The 22,995-nt window shown below is 48.1% G+C and overlaps 1 protein-coding gene across 13 annotated transcripts in view; it reads right to left on the reverse strand.

Moving 5' to 3' along the window:
* UBR5 (ubiquitin protein ligase E3 component n-recognin 5) overlaps window positions 1-18,848 on the reverse strand; it is a 59,980-nt gene extending 41,132 nt beyond the window's left edge. For 10 of the 13 annotated variants that reach the window (XM_032961623.2, XM_076070092.1, XM_076070089.1 and 7 more), the window contains exons 1-12: window positions 18,672-18,848; window positions 14,072-14,116; window positions 12,922-13,003; window positions 11,985-12,061; window positions 10,555-10,674; window positions 9,762-9,930; window positions 8,350-8,509; window positions 6,940-7,086; window positions 4,104-4,387; window positions 3,629-3,748; window positions 2,317-2,585; window positions 94-211 (exon numbers count right to left, since the gene is read on the reverse strand). In XM_032961623.2, the coding sequence (XP_032817514.2) occupies window positions 94-211; window positions 2,317-2,585; window positions 3,629-3,748; window positions 4,104-4,387; window positions 6,940-7,086; window positions 8,350-8,509; window positions 9,762-9,930; window positions 10,555-10,674; window positions 11,985-12,061; window positions 12,922-13,003; window positions 14,072-14,116; window positions 18,672-18,733 (1,653 nt within the window). In that variant the 5' untranslated portion in view covers window positions 18,734-18,848. The remainder of the gene's footprint in view (window positions 1-93; window positions 212-2,316; window positions 2,586-3,628; window positions 3,749-4,103; window positions 4,388-6,939; window positions 7,087-8,349; window positions 8,510-9,761; window positions 9,931-10,554; window positions 10,675-11,984; window positions 12,062-12,921; window positions 13,004-14,071; window positions 14,117-18,671) is intronic. The other 3 variants (XM_032961624.2, XM_076070094.1, XM_076070095.1) reach the window with 2 other exon arrangements.
* Window positions 18,849-22,995: the final 4,147 nt, after the last annotated feature.

Genomic DNA, 22,995 nt, shown 5'->3' on the forward strand with positions numbered 1-22,995 from the left:
AAAACTACAACAGCTCCGTAAGGCTCCCCCCACCGCACCCCCATCAAACCAAATCCGGCCCGTGCTCTGGTACGGCGGTCAGTGCCGACGAACCTGAGTTCCCACGGTGATGTTGGTCATGGAGGCGACGCCGGCGCTCGTCTTGGACTTCTTGTTCTTGGCGCGTGCCTTCTCCAGCAGCTTCTTGCGCTGGCTGAATGGCACCACACCCCTGCGGAGGCCAAAGCAGAGGTGCACGCAAGGCTGCAATGTCTCCGGATGTGGAACGTTGAACAGGTTTTACCCGACAGACTCAAATTTATTTTTCGCTTATTTTTCTGAATAAAACGCAATTCAGTAAAGGGTTGATGCCTGGCCTGGCTCGCTGGAATTTCTGGCAAGCTGCTACATGGATGAAAAACTATGTATATGCATCACAAATACTTCTCTACATTATACCGCACATTATAAACACATCTACAATGCATAAAATATATTTTTATGCAATTATTATATCTTAAATACAATGAAAGAGCATAACATTTTTTAAATCTACATTGCCGTTCCGTGTATTTGTGGAGCTGCGCTGTACTGCGTGGTATGGTTACGTACTCACCACTGGGGTGTATTGCCCTCCAAGAGGTAAACCACATGGCATCCTCATTTCAATAAACCCAGAAATAAAGTGAACAAAAAAATGAGAAAAGAAAATGCTAAAAAGGGAGAAAAAAATAACAATAAACCCTGAAAAGGTGTGAAAAAAATAACTGACAGTCTAACTCTAACACTAAGCAAAGGTACACCGCAAAGGAGCGGTAATGTGCTGCAAAGCAAGTGGCAGGCCGTGGGTACAAGGGTAACGCTTCCACGCCTGCTGGCGCTACCAGCATTGTCCTCTCGTGGCGCAAGAGGCTGCGTTGATTTATTTCATTATTTATCCAGCATTGGTGTGGCTTCATGAAGTCTGGCTAGCCGGGTTTTACTGTAATGTGGAAAAAATATATAAGTGACAGAGCGCCAAAGTGTGTGGTGTTGGATGGAACAGATTCCTGAGTTCCATACAACAAATAAGTACAGTACAGCAAGCAGCATTTCGAATTGCTAGTTAACAAATGCATGAATACTTTCAGTTTAATTATCATGGGATTGGTGGTCCGGTGGGAGATGAAAGATTTATTTATTTACTTTTGGACAACTCAAACTTTGGCTTCAAAAGGATTTACACCGTGGGTTCCATCCAGATGTCCAAGTTAATTTAATCAGAATGTATCTATATATTTTAGTCGGTCTTTGTCTAGCCAACAAAATCCTGTGACAATTTAGTCCAGTCTGTGGACTTTTTCTAATCATTATTTTAGTCTAGTTGACTAAAGCAGTCTAAAAAGTAGCTCAATCTTTGTACTTAAATTAACCACGAACTACCATTCGTGTTCATTATTTCATTCTGAGCTTCTGCAGAATTTTCCTTTGGAATATATCATTGTGCTTAACTGCTTCACATAACCTTTATGTTTACGAGTTCAATTTTGTATCCTCCTATTCATTTATATTATCTCCATATACAATGGTCATATTAATATCGTCTTCATCAGAGCAGTCTTGCTCTAGCAGAGCGGCTCAAGTGCCACGTAGGGCTAAGTGCCTCTTCCGGGATAGGAGAACGAACCCATTCCAGTTAGGCACCTGGCAAGAGGCGGGACTAAATGTGCTCCCTTCACCAACACGCACTGACCAGCATGGTAAAACACGGCCAACTCTCCGCCATGACCGACCGCACCTAAACAATGCCCCCCCACCCCCTCCAAATTTCCAGCCGAACTGAATCCACCAGCTCACGGCACCAACTGGGTAGGTGAAGCAGAAACGTTGGAAGCTAAACATTGTAAAAGATCCAAAGTGTGACCTCGTTGCTTTGTTAAGGTGCACGATAAGTCTTCACTTAACAGGTATTCACAGTATTTTCACTAAAGTGTGGTTCTTAGGGAACACCTTTCAAACAACGCGGAACGCGCCCGTTATAACACAGAAGGCGCCCATTTTAACATGGTTTCTGAGTGGCCGACAATGAACTGCTTTCTTGCAGTTGCGCGGCCGAGCAGTTCGGTACAGTACGCGGAATGATACAGTACGCAGCGGCATACCCTCAGTTCCTTGTCCCGCAATCTCAATGCGTGTGCGTAATTAGTATCTTGCCAAACTTTATGGTTACATTATTTACGGCGAAATCGTTTGTTCAATGCATTTTTCGCTTAACGCGGCGCTTTTAGGGAACGCATCTACCGTGTTAAATGAGGATTTACTGTACAACAGGGAGGGGGGGGGGGTGCGTTGGCGTACCACCAGTGCAGCGAGCCCGACTCGAGCCGCACGCACGTGTACAGGGCGCAGCAGTGCAGCGACGCGATGCGGTCGCCCTGCAGCTCGGGGAAGAGCTGCGCTGTGTGCTCCAGCTTGCTCCCCACGGGCGTCAGGCTCTCGTCCATCCACGTGGCCACCTTGCCCGACTCCGTGGCGACGGAGGCGCGGATGCTGCTGGCCGACAGCAGCACCACCACCTCGCTGGCGAGCGCCAGCCCCGGCGCGCGCGGGTGGTGCACGGCCGGGTTCTGCAGGCGACACGGGAACGCGCGCGAATAAGCGCCGGAGAATGACTGACGGGACGGCAAAGGCAGGAGATCTATATATGTTCAACTTCTTTCGCACTGTACATAGCCAACCATGCTCATCGGAGGTTCAAGGAAAGAGGTACGGAGGCACACACAAACGATACAGTACACGGAGACCGCCACTGCAAGATTGATACAAGACAGTGAAGTATCTACAAATATCAAGGATGCCTACGTACGGTCCCGAAAGAAGTTCAAAATACATAGCCATAATAACGTATGGGCAAAGTGATGTTAGTGAGTACCTAATATAGCCGGCACTGAAGATAACAACATGCCCAGCCACCTTTGTCTCTCCAGTGCTTGAATTTACACATTAAACTACTCATTCAAGTCCAAGTTGATCTCGAAGATGCCGCGCACCAATTAAGATTTCACTGTTAGTCAGAGCCAGGAATAGAATTCAGAACACGTAACTATATGAAAGAACACAGCTATAAAAGATGAAACAGGACACCCAAACACAAAATGACAGATGAGAGATGACACACACAAGCAAGGCTTGGAAACTTATACCAGAAACAACGCACACAAAGGGTAAAAAGGCATATTGACAAAAGACATCTGCACAGCAGACAAGTCAAACACACAAAGGATATACGCACATCCATAAAACAAAGATCCCCCTATTTAATAGACTAACGACAAGCTGTTAGCGAGTTCCTATGAAGGCTAGCACGGCACACAAGGTGGGTGGCCAGCACCACGCCAGATCGATCGCCTTGGTCTCCCCAATGGCCATGTTTGCACACCGCACGAGGTATTAATTTGAGGCCGAGTCAACCCAGGGACGGTCCAGGACCGGTTCAAATAATCGTCACTGGTGTTTTAGCCGAGTGGGAATCGAACCCATATCGCAGTCTTCATACAGCACAACTGTTCCTCCCCTCGTACACACACACACTGCAATACACATACGCAAGACCACTGGACACACAAAGCACAAGTAGACACACGGAGATCGAGGTGAGCGTGCTGCATGCCTGTGCATTGCGGTAGGGTTCAGTCTCCGCCCACTTCCACTGGTAGAGCTCCCCCTTGCTGCTCACGGCCACGAGCTCCGAGAAAAGCGCTCCGATGAGCACAAAGCGTGGGGCGCCGTCCTAACGGGACGAGAACACACACAAGCACGCATACATATAGATGACGCAAAGCGTTGGCGCAAGCGCTGTCAGCGAGCACGTGCCGATACATGCACACGTATACATTTACTCGGGTAAGCATATATGCACAGACATGTACAAATGCAAATTAACATATACAAACACCCCCAGTGTAGCCTTAGCAGACTGTTGGAGCAAGTGCTGTAAAAGCGGTCACCGATGAAGGCCGACACTGCACGCTTAGGGGGTGGTGTGGGAAGGACTACGCCTAGTCGCCAGTCCCAATGGTTGCACAGCGCAGCTGGTACTCAACGAAGGCCGAGCCAATCCAGGCTTGTTCCCTGCGCTGCCGTACCTTCTCGTGCCACCACTGTAGCTCGTCCCCGAGCGACACAGGGCTCTGCGCGCCGTGCGCTCCGTGCTTCTTGTCTGCAGCGGCCGCAGCGGCAGCGGCCGCTGCGGCAACGGCGGCGGCCGCGGCGGCCGCGGCGGCCGAGTCGGCGTCGCGACCTCCGGCGGCGCCACCCGCCCGCTCGCTGTCGAAGGACGCGCCGTCGAGCCAGCGGCGCTCACGCAGGCGCAGCACCGATTCGCGCTCCCGCAGGAGCTCCGAGTCGCGCTCTAGAGGAAGAAGAAGAACTGGTATGCGGGGGCGGTCACACCAGTGGGAGAGTTCAGGGTCAGCCGCCACACGGGCCACGCGCAAGCAAGCAGGCAAGCAGCACTCAAGTGTCTCCGTCAAGGGACCGTCCGCCCCTAGTCAGTCTATGTGCTGCTGCGTCTCCATTTGATAGTAGGCGAGTGTCTATGCAGGCGGCGAATTTGAGCCCAGGTTGTGTTCATCCATTGATTTGTTGGTTGGCCTCGGTGGATTAAAAAGGAAATGTATGTTTACTCAGGGAGGCCTTTTGGTTTTCTCATGATTTTGAGAAGGATCCTGTGTTGGGATATATAAAAACGTTCCACTGGCTGTGAATCAAATTGCCATACTGCCATGTCCTGGCTGGCATACAAATCTAAGCAATCCACCAATGATTTCCTCCCCGAGCACTGGGTAAGAGAAACGTGCATCGCCATGCCTGGCCACGTTCACCGAGCTTGCGTTGTTTGTGCTCACGGAGTTTGTCAAAGGCACACCGCGATCTCTTTTCTGTACACTAAGCAAGGGAGTTAAGAGCTATTTTTATTTATGCTTTCTACTTCCTGAATGGTGGGGACACCACAACGTGTAACGTGCAGAGAATAAAGAATCACACTTCTTGTAGCATCTTTATGACTAATGTATACAACACCTATCAGTGTGCCCATTTGATTTATTTCCTGATGTTAACACAACTTACTTGCTGCAATTGTAAATCTGCCAGAGTTGTTTTCTTTACTTATGTGGGTGTTTTAGTTTCATAAGTGCCAATGAACAAAGGCATTCAAGTATTGGTTGTAACTTTGCTCGTGTTAATGTGGCAAACGAACATGTCAGGAGGTGCTGCAAGTCATCTGTGCGGGTGGGGGATCATGTTGAGATGTGTGAAAATCCAAATCCGTCCAGGTTGTGAAGTGGCCACAATATTGCGGGACAGCAAGTGGGTGTGAACCGTTGAGCGATAGCCCCTCGGTGTATGGTGCATTTTCTCTCGGTATACCAATTTTCTCCTATATGCAAAACATTGCCTGTAAAAGAAATGGCTAAACAATATGGAACCACCTTGACAAGTAGTCTTGAGACTCTGTAAGGCGTTGCTGGATAAACAAACGATAGTTGTCCGAAATTTAAGCTGGTGGCCAACTAGTGGAGGTAAAAAATAATGTAGCTTAAGATCAAAGAGAATACAAATGTGCCGACCTAAATATTTTACTTTTAAGGCAGTGTAATTGATGTGTCAAGGTTTTCGTTACATCTGTCACCTCAACTTGCTTCTCAAGTGGGTTTTATTTTAATTCAAAACAAAGTTTTGTACAGATGTGCATCTCCAACTATTGCAACTCGTCAACGCACACACCTTGCATCTTACAATTAAAAATATACCTTCAAGAACATGTGGTCTGAACTGTCCCACAACATTGCTAAATAAACTGTATTTAAATGTCCGCAGAGCTGTAAATGATGACCAAACACAATACACAACTGTTGCCGAGTCTCCATACCGAGTTTGTCAATGTCGGTCATAAACATTATCGTAATAGTAGTCTTCATGATCAACTTAACCTACCATCCAAAGCCACCTTTATGGCTATCAATCATTAATCATCACCATCCCCATCACATCAATCAGCAATTATTCAAGTGACCACGAGCCATCGTTACCATCAGCATCACGGCTATCATGATCATCATAATCACAAAGCATCGACACAATCAATCATGAGCACCATAATTATCGATTAAAGATTTAACAAACAGAATCACCAAGGCATATAAACAAAACTGAACTTGTAAAAGAGTTGAGCATCCTATCTGATCGCAAGAAGAAATCAGAGTCTCAACATTCTCTTTCAAACCAGGCCAGCAATGACAAAGACAAAGATCCCGTCAGAGCAGGAGGCTGGCACACACTGTGGTCCAACACAGTCAAGACACCGTTTAAAAATCTCATTGTGACCGTTTTCCTCGAACTGTTGTTTATCATAGCACACCATGGATAGATTGCGAGCGGTCTCCGTTAATCCCACGAAAAACTAGGGCAAGTTTAGGGCAATCGCCTCCGGCAATTGTTTCGAGCAAGTTGATGCAACAATATTTTCTATCGCACTAAAATTACGTGCCCAAACGTAGACTAATATGATCACTGCTCCCCCTAGTGTGAAACTGCAGCAGCTTCCAATCAGATCGCAGAGGTCCGTGACAAGAGGTCTGTGATTAGAGGTTGTGTGCTCTTCTTTTTAAGGACAGGTATCTGAAGTAACTGATCATTTGAAGCACAGGTGGGATCTAGACAGATGAAAATGGAATATCGTATTAATAATTGCTCACAGGCAACATTATTTGTTAAATATTTCATTACTCAAAGTCACTGTGGCACCGACCAGCTAACATTGATAAATGCACTGTCAGTGACAACTGCCAGCAACCACCATAACATTGTCCTGGTATTACATGTACATGAATATATCTCATGGCCTGTATGGAGGGGTGTGCAGATACCCGATGGAGAATTCCATGGGTCAGGGGGTCACAGGGCTGAAGGGTGTCCTACCTCGGGATCCGAGTCGGGAGAGCGCTGAGCGACGGAAAGACGGGTATCCGAAGTAACTGATGTCGTCCGAGAACATGGCATCGGCGTCGATGATGACGCTTGGGTGCGCCAAGTGCATATCCGCGTCCAACAAGGACATCAGGTCCTCTGTTGCGCAAACATAAGCACACACGTGCACACACGCACGAAAAGGAGGGGAGTGCAGAATCAAGTTGGACTTTGCGTCCGTCCATACACAGGAAAATCGCACGTACTACTGTGACCTAATGCATGTATTATACACTTTTTCATGCAAGAAATAAGAGAACAAAACACCACAACGCCCAAGAACGAACAATGACCACTTCACATTGTAATTTAACAAGGTTATGGAACAAGTTTTTTTTTTAATTACTCATGGAGCTTTAGAATGACTTTAGTTCAAGAGTGACCCGTGCAACATTAGTCGCGGAGCAGAGCAAATGTCACCACCGTGATTATTAATGGTGCCTTATAACAAACATAGAGTACTGTAACGTTTCAGGCAAAGGCCACAGCAGGCAGCACAGATGTTTTAGCAGAGTAATGCACTCCTTCAGCAAATCCGCACCGCCCGTTTTCAACTGCAATATAAACAGTCAATTCGTTTATTAGATTTGGCAACCTCGGACCGGTTTCGACTTCACCAAGCCTCATCAGTAAAGAGGGGAGGGGGGACACTCAAAAACCAATGCCACTTGTTTCCCCAATCTCATGGGCTGTGGCCTCAAGAGCAACTCATCTGGAACACGGCCCAGAGGTGATTAAGTTCAATGTAATTTTCTCTCCTGTGATCAAACAAACAACCCCCCCCCCCTCTTTACATAATTCATAGATGGGGAAAGCGAAAGAAAGTTAACTTTGAGCCCAATTCATGTGTTGGTAGAAAGGACATCTTCCGCCAATATTTGGATTTTCCAAAAGGCCACAATGAAGCTATTTTCTGCCAACTGCAACAACCAAAAAGATTTTATCTTGTGTATAAATATACACATGCACAACTGGGCTGTGTGTCCCAAACGATAGACACAAGTTTGAAACTATGTAAAAAAATTCTATTTTACGGTCAAGCGTGCCACCATGGTGCTCCAATTATGTACAGCAGTGGCACAGCAGCAATGCCACCAGTCTGCCATCGCTACATCTGAAACCACATTTATAAGGTCTCCATTTATTCTGCAGCTTCTGCCAACATCCTGATCGCTATTAAGAGCTGCTTTCATCTGGTAGATATAATCTATGTGCTGCTATTAGGTTGCATTATGTTTTATGCCAAATATTAGCGGAGATTTCCGTAAAATCAGCCGAATCTTCAGGGGGTTTGTGCTGCATGTTTCCCCCGGGAGCGCAGACGGGCTCGCACGCACGCACGCACGCACGCGCGATACTCACCGCCCGGGAGGTAGGACTCACTGGCAGTGTCATCGCCATCATCGCCGTCATCGTCGTCCCGGCTCAGCAGGTTGTTGACGGCGAGGTTCACGTCCAGGTTTGTCCTCTGCAGTTCACGGATAATGACGTTGCGCGACTTCCCCTGTAATACCATTTGTGCCTGTGTGGGGGAGGGGAGGGCATGAAGCGAGGGAGGTGGGAATAGTAGGATGGACGCAGTGGTGGAAAGGGAGTGGGGGAGCAAGGGAAGGATGGAAGGATGGGGATGGAGAGATGAGAATGGGAGGGATAGGGTTAACATGCAGTCCAACCTGAAAATACATCAGAGAGAAACTGGGATGGCCGCTTGCAATCAGATCTGAGGTCACATGACTACTATTGACGATTGCCCTGAAGTTTCTGAAGTGTATGATCGCCTTTAGAATGTACTAAATCCCGCACGAATGTGGCTCAAGGAAAACGCAATAAATAAATGTGAAAACCGGCAGACCACGGCAAGAGAGGAATAGTGGGAGAAACCGAGCACGAGGCGGTGAGAGAATGCGAACTAGAGGAAGAGAAAGAGAGACAGAGGAAACAAGGGAGAGCACAAGAACGAGAGAGACTGCGATAGAAAGAGTGAGAGGAAGATAAACACAGCGAGAGAAAACGAAAGCTTGAGTCCGTGAAAGAGCAGAAGAAAGAATAGATGGAAAAAGAAATAGTGCAATGGAAAAACCGAGTGTGAGAGAGGAAGAAGCGAGTGTGAGAAGCGAGTGTGAGAGAGGGGGAGAAGCGAGTGTGAGAGAGGAAGGAGCGAGTGTGAGAAGCGAGTGTGAGAGAGGAAGAAGCGAGTGTGAGAGAGGAAGAAGCGAGTGTGAGAGAGGAAGAAGCGAGTGTGAGAGAGGAAGAAGCGAGTGTGAGAGAGGAAGAAGCGAGTGTGAGAAGCGAGTGTGAGAGAGGAAGAAGCGAGTGTGAGAAGCGAGTGTGAGAGAGGAAGAAGCGAGTGTGAGAAGCGAGTGTGAGAGAGGAAGAAGCGAGTGTGAGAGAGGAAGAAGCGAGTGTGAGAGAGGGAGAAGCGAGTGTGAGAGAGGAAGGAGCGAGTGTGAGAAGCGAGTGTGAAAGAGGAAGAAGCGAGTGTGAGAGAGGAAGAAGCGAGTGTGAGAAGCGAGTGTGAGAGAGGAAGGAGCGAGTGTGAGAAGCGAGTGTGAGAGGAAGGAGCGAGTGTGAGAGGAAGGAGCGAGTGTGAGAGTGGAAGAAGCGAGTGTGAGAGAGGAAGAAGCGAGTGTGAGAAGCGAGTGTGAGAGAGGAAGAAGCGAGTGTGAGAGAGGAAGGAGCGAGTGTGAGAGAGGAAAAAGTGAGTGTGAGAAGCGAGTGTAAGAGAGGAAGGAGCGAGTGTGGGCCGGCTGGAGACGCGTGCGAACACGTCCGACCTGTGAGATGAGCTCCTCGGGGATGGCGGAGGCCGGCACGACGGGCTGGCTGCCCAGCAGGGCCGAGCTGCGGTCGCGCCCCGTGCGGATCACCCGCGTCTGCCGCCGCGAGTCACGTGCTGCCGCAGACGAGCGGCCCGACGTGCCGCCCACTCCTGAGCTCCACCGCCTAAACAGGGGACACGTCCATCACTGTCATCGTCGTCGTTTTTGTCATCTTCACCATCGTTGTCGTCCTCGTCATCATCGTTTGGCATATGACGTCCTCAGCGATTCATATTTATTAGAATACTTTTCAACAGCGGACCACACATCGTAGTCAATGTTGCCATTAGGCTTGTAACATGGACACACTACGCGGATGAGAATCCAAAAGTTAAAACCGGTCCAAGATGTCACATTTATCAAGTGGAAAACAATGGCAAGACTGAAGGACCTCAACGCTATTTTATAGTATTTTCCAGTGGCATCTTTAATATATCATTAATTATATCCTTACTAATTATAACTTATAATCTACAGCCTTGGCCAATTCACTTTTTGAAGGCCTCCTCATGCTGTACCTGTCATGGGGTTGTTGGACCACACTTCACCACGTTGATTAGAGCGGGTTCGTGAAGGGACAATATTAAACGGGTTTCTAGCATAGTGCACTGAAAAACTAGGCACTGTGCAGCCCCCCACCCCCCACTATTATCTTCAACTCATCAATGAAGGATTATCATGAATAACTAATTTGTCTGAATAAGCTCCACAGCACCAACAGTAATGATGAGTGCCAGGGCTGGGTTACCCGAGGGGGTGTCCAGCAAGCCGGCCCAGAGAGTCCGACCCCGACAGAAGCCACGGAGATTCGTTGTTTCGACCGAGGCGAGACGAACGCCCGGCACCAGGGGCCCCACTCGGCTTAGAACTGACCACACACGCACGAATGCACACAGCAACAAGTGCAGCATCCAGACACACACGTGCACACATGTATACAGACACGTACACACATGCCAACACACACGGATATACAGACACATACCACACATGCAGACACACCCTCAGAGCACACGGAATACATATACACAAACACCCAAGCGCAGACACATGCACACGGGCAGAGAAAAGGGAGGAGAGACACCAGAGGGAACACTTTCACTGAAATGGCGTGCGCGGAGATTGCGACGCAGTGCCAAGGAATTCCCGCTGCCGATGAAACCGCTTGGCTGGGCGAACGGTTTTCCAGTGACAAGCGGAAAGCCTGGCAGGACACGCCGGTGGTCCCGTCTCAACGGGGCATCGCGCACGATGCACGTGTCCGCCGTGCACGTGTGTGTGTTACAGCGCCGATAAGGGAAAGGTGAAAACGTGCTGGGCACATTCGCAACAGGCCAACGCTGTCAAAGGGCATCCCACACCGCCGTGGAATAATGTGGGTGGGGGGAACTGGGATAAAAAGGGTGGGAATATTCTGAGTTATGGTGGTCAGGGGTCATATGCACAAATCAAACTATCAACCCCGTTAACACAAAAAGTTATATTCTAGGCTGAAGTATCGGCCAGTAGCCACCCTTCCACAGCATTGAGAAGGCAAAGCGAACGGCTGATATAGATGGATATTATGCAAAGAAAATTTAAAATTTCTAAGTGAACACAAAGTGCTTTCTACTAGTGTTAATAATTTACTATGAGTAGACAGAGAATTAACAAAACACTTTCAAAATTAAATCACTTTCAATCAAAAGTAACAGTATTCAATTATGCATTTTGAGATTTTTTTTAATATACTTTAGTGCTTGTGAACCACTGGCAAAGCAGCTCCTTAATTTTCTGTGAGAGTGAAAATACATCACAGCTGACGAATGGCAGCTCAGATGACCACACGCCTATACCACATGCCTACTGAGTTCATGCACTCTGAGCTGTTGGTATGCGACAATGCATGGGGAGCTGCGTGTGTTTGGAGTCGCATTGCCCTTTAAGGGCTGATGAGGTGCGAGGGAGGGCGAGCGTGCGAGAGAGGTGAGTGCAGCGAGGTGCGAGGGGGAGGGAGGCTAGCGACTGCGGGCGTGAGAAAGTGCAGGACCAAACCTGGTGAGCGAGCACTTTAGCAAGGGGGTGAGAGCGAGGGCGGTGAGCTAATGCAGTGAGTAAGTGAGCTTGCATATGAGCAAGGGTGATGAGCGAGGCCGGTGAGCGAGTGTGGCGAGGGAGTGAGTGCGCGAGTGAGCCTACCCCTCCGAGCTGTCCGGCTTTCCAAGCTCCAGCCGCTCGGGGTGGATGGAGAAAGAGATCCGGCAAACGCGTCCATCCTGCGGTGGGGAGGGGGAACATGAGCGTGTGCGAGGGAGGGAGTGAGGAACGATGGGAGAAATGGACGAGGAGATGGAGAAGCAAGATGTGGAGTTCAAGGGGGGAGAGTGATGGAGGGAGATGGGGAGATCGAGGGAAAGGTGAGATGAGAGAACCAGGAGGGGGACGGGATTTGATCAGGGGTAGGGGTAGAGACAAGCAGGTGACGAGGGAGAATATGTTGGGGAGCCAATAAGGAAATGCGAGTGAAGACAAGAAGAGATGTGGGGAGAAGAGGGGGAGATAAGGAGACAGGTAGGAGAGGAGTGAAGGCGATTCGATTTCTGTAGCCACTGCTTGGGAGTTCCACAACCAGGGGCACCCGTAGGGAGTTCCACAACTGGGTGACCACCACAAGAACATAACTGAGATCGAGTTCAAGGTTCACAAACATCCTGCCAGCCAAAACATTGCACATTCTTTGTCAGCGAGTCATCCTTGCTCTTTTATAATGGGAGGCTGCTTATTGCTATGCCTGGGAAATATCATGTCTTTTTCTCCAAGAACAAATCATGTTTTCACAAAACCATAAAGGACAAAATTCACCACATAGCTGACCAACACCAATGCCCAGGTGTTAATTGTTTTGTAGTGTCAAAATAAATATTTAAAGAAAATCTCTTTTTTTATCTTCAAAGTGTAATGCCGTGTCGTGTACCAAGACAATTATGAGCTGTGCATTTAAACGCTAGCGCGTAGGTGGGAGCACACTTATTTTTAATGCATGATCATTTGTGCGCTCAAACCCCTAAACAAAAGAAATGTTTCGTTAATGGCCTCCTTTGTCAGCGTGCATGTTATTTTGTCCGAAAGCTCTTACCTCCAAGAGGAACGCGGCATGATTGGGTCCAACGACACACTGCTTGATCGGGGACTGCTCCAGACAGCTGAGCGCATGATGGCTGTAAAACCAAAATAACAATTCCCATTAACCTACACCCTGTTTTAACGGTTGAGAGCAAACAGACATGCATTGACTCGTGCCACAAGTAGCTTTAGTTTGACAATACAGCTATGGATTCTTCAAGCTATCTGTACAGAGCATTGAGTATTAACCTCTGGTATGCTTATGTTTTCTCCAATATGCAAAAAAAACAATTATTCAAAAGCAAAACACATTGCCTGACCCCAAAAAATCTATTATGAATCAATTATTCAAGGAATTGCCAAAATATCCCAGTTAAAAACACTCCTAAAAAAGTCGACTTGTTTCAGTTTTTGTGGTATTAAATAATGGGAACTTTTAGCCAAAAGTGAGATGCAACTATGAGATTCAAGGCTTTGGATTACAACAGTGACAAAAAGCGTACATGAGTGTTTTGCATAAAAAAATACCCAGGACACCATCGGGTTGCTATCGAAAACCAGTGGTCGTTTGTGCGTCTCGATTGCGGATGCTACAACCTTCACTTCCGGTTTTTCCGACTTGGGTGACCTATGCAGGTGGCTTCATTAAGAAACTGGCACGATTTGGCAGTGGCCTCATTATCAGTGCTTTCTTCCCAGAAGAGCTGGTCTGGCAGGAGACCAGAACTGTTGGCACTGTTGTCTTCAGACTTCATGTTAAAATGTATCTGAGAGTTTTATTCCTAGCCATGACTAAAATCAGTGGTCAAGTAAATCTGAAACTATCCAACCACACTTGGAGAAGCAAGAACTATGGTCAAACAACACACAAGATCAATAGTGTGAAGCCTCTATCCAGCAGTGGAAATACAAAGGATTGTACATTGTTACTATTCACTTAATATAACCATAAGCATGGGCAATGAACATACTTTTTTTAAAGGGTGGACAGAAGTCAATTGAGCAGGCATGGCAAGCAGGAGGTAACAACCGGCTACCCTTTTTGCATACACTCCAAATCACAATCGGAGGCCCCCAGCTTCATAAAAAAGTTATTTATAAAACAGGCAAGGCATGTGGTTGTGCAGGGACTATTTAAATGTGTGCATGTGGCAAGCACTTGCCTCACAGACGAAGACTTGGTCAGTTTATCTGACACCTCCCTCAACCTGAAAATACACACACAACGCATGGGAAGGCTGGCACGGCAAAAGTGCTTCACTCAGAAATTAATTTCAGTCAGGTGTGTCTGGGTTGGTGAGCCAGGAAATATGTGCATCTGACAAACCACATTCATAATACCTCTTGCTATGGATATGGCTAGTAGCAATATACCTACTCCAGGCCTAGCAGCAAACTAAAATATTCCGGGAGAAATTAAGGCTTGGTTGTACTTATTGTTATGACATATGGTTGATTTACGGCACAGGCCGAGTAACACCTTAATGATTAATGACAGAAACCTAGCCTGAACATCTATGAGCTTTATAGCTCATCGGATTCCTCCAGCATAAATAAACATTCTGATCCTGATAGCCTGGTGTGGTGGTGGCTCGAGCACATTCCCTCCAAATTGGAAGCCATGAGCTCATATTCCAGTTTTGGGTCAACTCCGTTGTGGCGAGATGTCATCTCCCTGGCATGGTATGCAGGCATGGGTTTGATCCTGGATCCTGACGATCCCTGTATATTTGGAGTTTGCATGATCTCTCCCCAATGGTTGCACAGATTTTTCTCCAGGTCCTCCAGTTTTGCCCTCCACATTTAGAAATGTGCTGCTCCGAATTCTCACATATGATATAAGCCACTTCAATAAGCTATTATGTGTGGCCAGTCACCTCTGAAAAATATATAATAGACCATTGGGCTTTTCCTGGTAAATTAAAAATTTAGTTTATCTTGGTTCATGGTCCATCCATCGTTTATAAGATGATTACTCACTTTGTGGGAATCAAGTGGTTAAATGGAATGGATCGCAATATGGAAATTCCACAAGGAAAGGGCTAAACACAGGAGATTAGCTCCACTCACAGTAATCCCAACTGGGAAACCAATTACTTTTTGAAGAACAGAAATTTATTTCAACAGTATTAGGAAAGGACCTTCTTTAGAGGGCACTTAGAAAATAATGACCGAGTTTTAGGATAGTAATTTTGTAACATGTTGCAAAAACCCTAGAATTCAGAGAATGAACACATTTATATGAAAATGTTTTAGTACAACCAGGGCAAATGCACAAATAGTGGCATTGAAAGCCAGAAATGGGGTTAGACAATGTTTAGCAAGATTAAACGGCTGACGTCAGAATATTTATCTATTAAGCATGGAAAGCATGTGGTTAGGAAGACCTGAGAAAACGTTATCATTGTAAAGTCAGATTAAACATTTAAACAAGGTGACGAGATGGCCTATTGAGACCAAAAGTCCAATTTTAAGGTAGACCCACATTACAAATGGTATATAGGCTAAAAAAAACAGCACATAGGGCAAGTAAACATGTTTCTACTCAGCCATGTTTAGGGTTTTTTTGTCACATTTGGGCTCTGACAACACACTTGTGGCCAATGATTAAAAACGATGACTTGGCTATCTTTAAACTCCACTGCCCCACTGCAAGGTGGACATCGGTGATTTCCCCGCAGAATTTACTCGGGCTGAAGAAGCAGGAACTCAATCACTAAATCGTGACATATACTCAGTGTCATCTGCTCCATGAGCAGATGAACATCGGTAAGGCAGTTTCTCATCTCTCTTCTCAAACAGACGACCACCGATTTATTAATACGGTGTAAGCTGCTCAAGTGGGAAAGAGGCTCAACACAATCACTACGGTGATGATATCCATATGTATGTTTAATGAGGTCATGAAATGACCTGGGGTTGTCAATTTAATAATTTACCATTGTGAGCTAGGTTATGTACATATATAACTGGGTGTCCATTTCGAAGAAGGCTTAAGCTGAACACTCTTAAAATGAGCCAAAGGTGTCAATAGAGCAGTGAGCAAACGATCATGCATATATCAAGTTCGAACCTATTCAGAAAGTATATATTTTTAAGACAAGTTGAACACAATCCTAAAATAAGCAGGTATTGATTTAATACGAGGAAGGTAAAGTTGTTATGCATATTTGACCAGGTGAAATCGCATTGAGAAAGTCTCTTTTTACAATTAAGACTAAGGTAAAAGTGCAGCACTGCAATTACTTGCTAATGTTGTCTATTTAGCCTACTCTTCTATTCTGGCAAACAGTCTTGGAAGAAGTGTAAATACCCACATTTGCCCCTATAAACTGTGAACTGCCGTTCCATTTAATGTGGGGTACCCATTGATACTGCAGAGTGGACAGAGGCAGGGAAATTAAAGAAACTTGCACCATTGTTTCAACTGCCTCGTTAGGACGTGGAATTGAACCGGTAAACTCTGCTAGTTCAGTGTGCTAACCATTACACAGCTTCTGATAAAGGAAGTGTTAAATCAGATTGTTAAAATTGCTGGCGCTGCATTTTTATTGTAATGAGGGCTTTAAGGGGGGGGGGAACAACTATTTTGAGCTGAACACTTGTCCCAGATGCCTATTTAGAGAAGTCACAGCAGCGTGATGTTATGTACTTATCCAGGAAAGCCTCACCAAGTCCGTTGACTTTTTCAGGATAATCCTGCATTGATAGGAATGCTGGACCATTCAATTTTAAATATTTTTGTTAACGAGCTCTGTGTCTGCGTGTACACGGTGAAAACTAACCACACGCATGCCAGGGAATGATGCACAAAGGTCGGCAAAGACGCCTCTAGATTTTACATCATTTGGAACCCCTTACGTAACCAAACGGGTTTACAGATGTAAACCAAAAAACTAATGTTATATACGCGCTGGCTGTTCCGTTAAAGAGATACATATTTTAAACGGCTAAGCAGGTATAATGATGGGGACTTCACCGACACCATTCCGATCAATTTAACACGTCAATACAGTGGCGTTCAGAGGGTGTAACTTAGGAGTATTTCTGCTGAGTAACGAAGCTTCAAAATCATGGACGCCAACCTGGTGGATCCACAAGAGGTCAATCTACAAGAGGTGAATCTACAAGGGTTGTTTCCTGAGCTGTCTTGCATTAACATCGATGCTTCTGCAAAACTCAGTGAAATTAGGTCTTTGAATATTATCCCTTCGTTTGCGTTGATGATTTTATCTCGGTGGTCCAGCTTCAATGTCCACCTCTCTGATCCATGCGGTGTAGACCAAATGCGCAAACTACCCAACAATTAATCAAGGATGCAATGCATATATAAATAATGGGTGACTTAATTCAAAAGGAGGTAAAACGTGCAGCAACGTGATGAGGGTGTGTAGATTTGTCAGTGGAGTGAGAAAAATAGATACGCGTCTAATCCAATTTTCAGCCAGCAAAGACGGAAAAATAATGAATACATTTCATATGTTAGAGAAAATGGGAAATGGGCGTGGATACGACAAAAGTATTACATTTGGAACGAGATTAACTTGAATATAACCGACAAACCTCAGATTGTCACAGGCCTGTCCTAAATTTGTTTTAATAAATCGATGCAAGTTGCACTGCACTTCAACATAGCCAAACTGTGTTAAAGCAAAACCATGTTAAAATTAAAAGTGTAAGCGGGTTTTTTGGGCTAACTCTTAGATTCAAAATTGACACGGAGGTCTCCACCTTCAATAATTAATTACGAAATGCTAATTCACAAATGGTAGCCCAAGGGGATAAAGATGGGACAATGCAAAATATAGATAATTAAATAACGAGGGTATATGTTGTACGCAGATCTCTAAACCTAAAATCATATTGCACCAGAATGAGACAGTCTTTGGTATTAAAGGGAAGTTCTAAATGTCATACGAAGCAGCAATTACACATTTCCTACGATTAAAAAAGGTTATAAAAAAGGGTTTTGTGTGCACTCCCTTATTCCATACGGATCAGAAACATGGTCATAGACGAAAACTGAACGACATTTAAGCACGCAAAGCATGGGGTAGAAGCAGCTTTGCAATCACACCGAAACGGAGGAACGTATATGGGATCGGAGTAAACGCTAATGTTCAAGTAAAATTGGCTTGGTAAAGAAGAAGGATGGAGCGAGTGGAACGCCAAGGGGCGGAACGCGTCCGGGAGGACGTTGGCTGACAGTTTCAAGGCGATTTAATCATCTCGACGCGCCGGCTGAATTGCTGCAACGCAGGATGGCGAGAGAATGCGACCGCCTCATGCAGCACTGGAGACGTATCCCTGTTTACTGCGTGTATTCCGAGACGGAACGAACGGGTGGGATTCACGAGCAGAATTTTTTTTTAAAAACAAGATTATATAGCCTCGCGGGACCACGAAGAATGGCGACAGCATGTGGAGGCCTTCGTCGAGCAGTTAATAGACCATGGACTCAAGGACGAATGTTGAATCCGGATTCACAACTACGCGCGGCAGCAAAACACCGACGACCGATAGCATTCAATCCCCAGTCGCATCGTCAAGTCGCGCGTCCATTAATCAACGCGAGCTCGGTCCAGCTCTTACACCAGCTCCCGAGCGCTTTCCTGGGCAACTCCGCCGGGCTGGGGACAAGCAAACCCAGCGAGGCCGCTCAGGCAAGACGGGCGAGAGCGCGAGACTGTGCCCAAAGGCCTCAAGCCGTAAAGGCGGCCGCCCTCGCACTTGCACTTCGGCCTCCTCCGTCCGAGCGCTCACCGGTCGTACAGCTGATCCTCGGTGCCCGGCAGCGGGTGCACAACGAAGTGAACGGACGTCATGGTGAGTTTAAAGCGGGGCGGACGAGGCCACGCGATGGCGGCCACTCTCGTCTTAGCCCAACGCCATTAAGCAAGCAAACGCCAGCTCGACCCGCGCGGATGAAACGGCGGCTCCTATTGGCTGCCGGGGCCGGTCAGGGGCGTGGAAATGTAACGCGAGGCACGATTGGTCGAGACGCCAGCCCCCCGTGCGGCGAGGTGTTGGGGGGGGATCACGGCTCTACCTCATTGGCCGGTGGCGGCGCCGGCTTGCTCGGTCTGCGGTGCATGGCGACGCGACGTTGTGATTGGGTGAAGAGGCAATCGGGGAGAGCGGCGATACCCATTGGTTTGCTTGCCAGCCTCTTGGCACGAGTAGAGGAAGGGGGGGGCGCGTTGTGATTGGGCGTGGCAAGCCGACGCGGGCTTGCTTGTGGGCACGTACGGCGAGCTTTTGATTGGCTTTGAAGGGGGCGGCGGGGGGGGCGATCGGCGTGATTGGCAAAGGAACGCGATTGGTTGATTCTGCAAGGCGAGGGTTGGAACGTCAGGGCGGCGATCTATTGGATGATATCTACGGGGGGCGGGCGTGCGTGGGATGGTAACGCGAGTGGTGATTGGACGAGATGAACGCCGTCACGACCCCCCGTGAGTTGGGTTGCCCGTGTTACCGTGGCAACGCTCTCAATGCTCACAGCGAGCAACTTCCTCTTCGTGTCTCCAATCCGAACCTCCTACAGTGTTATTGGTCTCTTCCCAATAGTCTTGCACAGGTGTTGGCATTGTCAAATCTTGAGGAGCGCATTGTGGTGCTTTGCAGGGCATCTCGGGAGATGATGCATGGTTTGTTTCTAACAAAGCGCATTGTGCCACACTGTGCCAAGCACATTGTGCCACCTAACAAAGCACATTGTGCCTTGTTAGCTTGCGCAGAAGATCTGCCGAAACCCACTCTCTGCGCCATGCGAGCCATTGGGAATTGGAGCCAGATGCGACCTCCTGACTCACTGGGGAAGATTTCTCGCCGGCTCCATTCAGCAGTTTCGTCACTTAATTTTTTCCCGATTCCTTTTGCCAGAGTGAGCAGCAACATCAAGGCACTTTTAAAAACCATGCGCGTACTCACGGCCACTGACAATAAAATACTGGACACAATCACACTGCGGTGTGCGACAAACAGTGGCGCTCTTCCATAATAAAGGTCTTTTTTTTAGGGGTTAGATCGCGTCAATATAAATGTGTCGTCGTTAAACCCGCCACCACCCGACACAGCCAATTAGTAAGATCCGTCACGTAAACAAAACATGTCAATTCGTTACGAGTACAGCACACCGGTGTGCTGGAGAGTAAACCCACTACAGCATTTGCAATTCGAGTACGACGTTTCGCCAGTAATTCCAACTAGCATTATCAGGTGGCAGCCAGATTTGTGGAGAAATCTCGTGGCTCTTGTTTGCATTACAAACGTTTATCCGATCACTTGTTGATCAACAAATACAAATGGGCACGAGTAAGGTGGCCCACATTTTCCACTGGTGATCAAATCCGGACGTATTTCTCAATCAGCGCGTGGTCTATTACCAAAACTGCGTAGTCTCCTCTAATTAAGGTCAACCCAATGACGGAAACCAGATCTCGGCACAAATTAATTCCTGCTGTCACCCTAACACAGATGACGCCAACTCAGAACCAGAATATTTATACTGGAGGAATCCGATGAGCTATAAAGCTCTCCCCCCCACCCCCTCACACACAGATTTCCAACAGGGGGAGGTCAGAAAGTTGCAGATGGCAACTCTTGTCAAGCCCAATAAAAAAAGCGTAATTCGTATACGTTAGTACATGTGTAGAGGGGCGTGTATGGGCTATGTGTAGCGACGTAAACGGAGTGTGTCCACTTAGCTGTAGGGGCTGACACAGTCCAGCAGGGGCAGTCGCAATATCCCTAGCCCCGGAGCAGGAGGGGGCTGTGGGGTGTCCTGGGATCCCCCGGGGCCCTCCCAACGGGAGGGGGCTGTGGGGTGTCCTGTGATCCCCCGGGGGCCCTCCCAACGGGTGGGGGTTGTGGGGTGTCCTGTGATCCCCCGGGGCCCTCCCAACGGGAGGGGGCTGTGGGGTGTCCTGGGATCCCCCGGGGGCCCTCCCAACGGGTGGGGGCTGTGGGGTGTCCTGTGATCCCCCGGGCCCCCCCCCAACGGGAGGGGGCTGTGGGGTGTCCTGTGATCCCCCGGGGCCCTCCCAACGGGAAGGGGCTGTGGGGTGTCCTGTGATCCCCCGGGGCCCTCCCAACGGGAGGGGGCTGTGGGGTGTCCTGGGATCCCCCGGGGGCCCTCCCAACGGGTGGGGGCTGTGGGGTGTCCTGGGATCCCCCGGGGGCCCTCCCAACGGGTGGGGGCTGTGGGGTGTCCTGTGATCCCCCGGGACCCTCCCAACGGGAGGGGGCTGTGGGGTGTCCTGTGATCCCCCGGGGCCCTCCCAACGGGAGGGGGCTGTGGGGTGTCCTGTGATCCCCCGGGGGCCCTCCCAACGGGTGGGGGCTGTGGGGTGTCCTGGGATCCCCCGGGGCCCTCCCAACGGGTGGGGGCTGTGGGGTGTCCTGGGATCCCCCGGGGGCCCTCCCAACGGGTGGGGGCTGTGGGGTGTCCTGTGATCCCCCGGGGGCCCTCCCAACGGGTGGGGGCTGTGGGGTGTCCTGTGATCCCCCGGGGGCCCTCCCAACGGGTGGGGGCTGTGGGGTGTCCTGTGATCCCCCGGGGGCCCTCCCAACGGGTGGGGGCTGTGGGGTGTCCTGGGATCCCCCGGGACCCCGTCCCTCGGTTGGGAGGTGTATAAAAGCCGGACCTCTCTACAGGCTCGGGGCCAGTTGAAGACAGAAGCAAGAAGACTGGTCAGCTGGGACCCTGGGACCCCCTAGCCCCGCTGCCCTTGTCAGGGCCGGGACTCTGTGTGGCTCAGTGGTGGGACTCTGGGAACCCCCGGGCCCGATGTCCTTGTAAGGGCCGGGTCTGAGCGGGCCAGTGGTTGGAACCCGCACCCTGGCTAGGTCGGGTTAGATTAGCCTCCCCTATGCACCCGTAGTTGGAGGACCCAGAGTAGTAGTGCTGTGTTAGAGCACGTTAGCCCGGAGGCAGTACCTCCCCAGGCAGTGGTGTTAGAAGGGCCGCTGCCCTGAGTGTGCCGGGTTGTACTGCCGAATATTGTGTGAAATAAATAGTGTCGCCTGCATACCTATCAACCCATACGGTTTAACCGTATTCTTGTACAGGGAAATTTAGTTTCCATGTCCACATGGCCTACAGCCTTTTCAATATGGTCAAAAGAATGTCTATGTGTTTGTGTTTCTTCCTTGTGATGATACTTTGTAAGATGAACGTTGAGATTTGTAAGGGCACGGTTGACCAATGAGGTCTGAATTGGTCTGTATTAAGTTAGGCACTGATAATGGGTTGGCAGGATATGTATGTATGTAAACTATGTTGATCTTCTTTAGTACCGTACGTAGACAACCGTCCTCATCGGAGCTACATTTGGCTGTTGTACGAATCTCCAAAATCCTGCGCTGACTACAGGTGGCTTGCTATATGGTCTATAGTTTGGGTTGCTTGACCACAATCGCACGACTGCGGCTTGATTTAAATTTTCTATTCTCGAAGTAGATGTGCGCATCCGCCTGTTGACGTTCTCATTGGGTTCGTGGCTACACCACTTGTGTCTTCAAGGAGGAATGTCAAAGCCAGGCGGTGTGCTACCTCTTTAAGGCCACAGTGTTATTGACGAAATGTGCTGAGTTTTTTCTTTGTTAGAAGTGGGCAGTGGCGTTACTTTTGTGATCCATGGTTTTGACATTGGTGACCAGGCTTACAAATTAACTCAAGCCATGTAGGTCCTTAGCACAGTGTGCTGTTCCATTTGAACAAAGAGCTTATTCACACAAAATACAATTACTCCGCGAATTACGGTAATTATTTTACATGTACAGTACTGTATTTCTGGCTTACCAACGAGAATTGTGCTGCTAAATTTCACCGATAGGTGGCAGTATAGTGTAAGACATGTGATCGAGGTGTATTGTCTGCTAATTTGTGTAATTACTGGACTTTTATTCTCCAAAACGAAAATCGTATGTCTAGTTTAGTTGTGTGTACAACTAGAACCAAAAACCTTTATTATGAATAGGACCCATATTTTAAAAAGAGGGTCCTTAGCTACAAACATCTGACAGTTTAACCGCATTGGGTTTAGCAAACCTGACTGCGGATGAGACCCTGAATGTTCAAACCGGT

This window comes from Petromyzon marinus, chromosome 27 (assembly GCF_048934315.1).
Source record: "Petromyzon marinus isolate PM22_M1 ecotype Great Lakes invasive population chromosome 27, UKy_Petmar_22M1.pri1.0, whole genome shotgun sequence".
Taxonomy (NCBI): domain Eukaryota; kingdom Metazoa; phylum Chordata; class Hyperoartia; order Petromyzontiformes; family Petromyzontidae; genus Petromyzon; species Petromyzon marinus.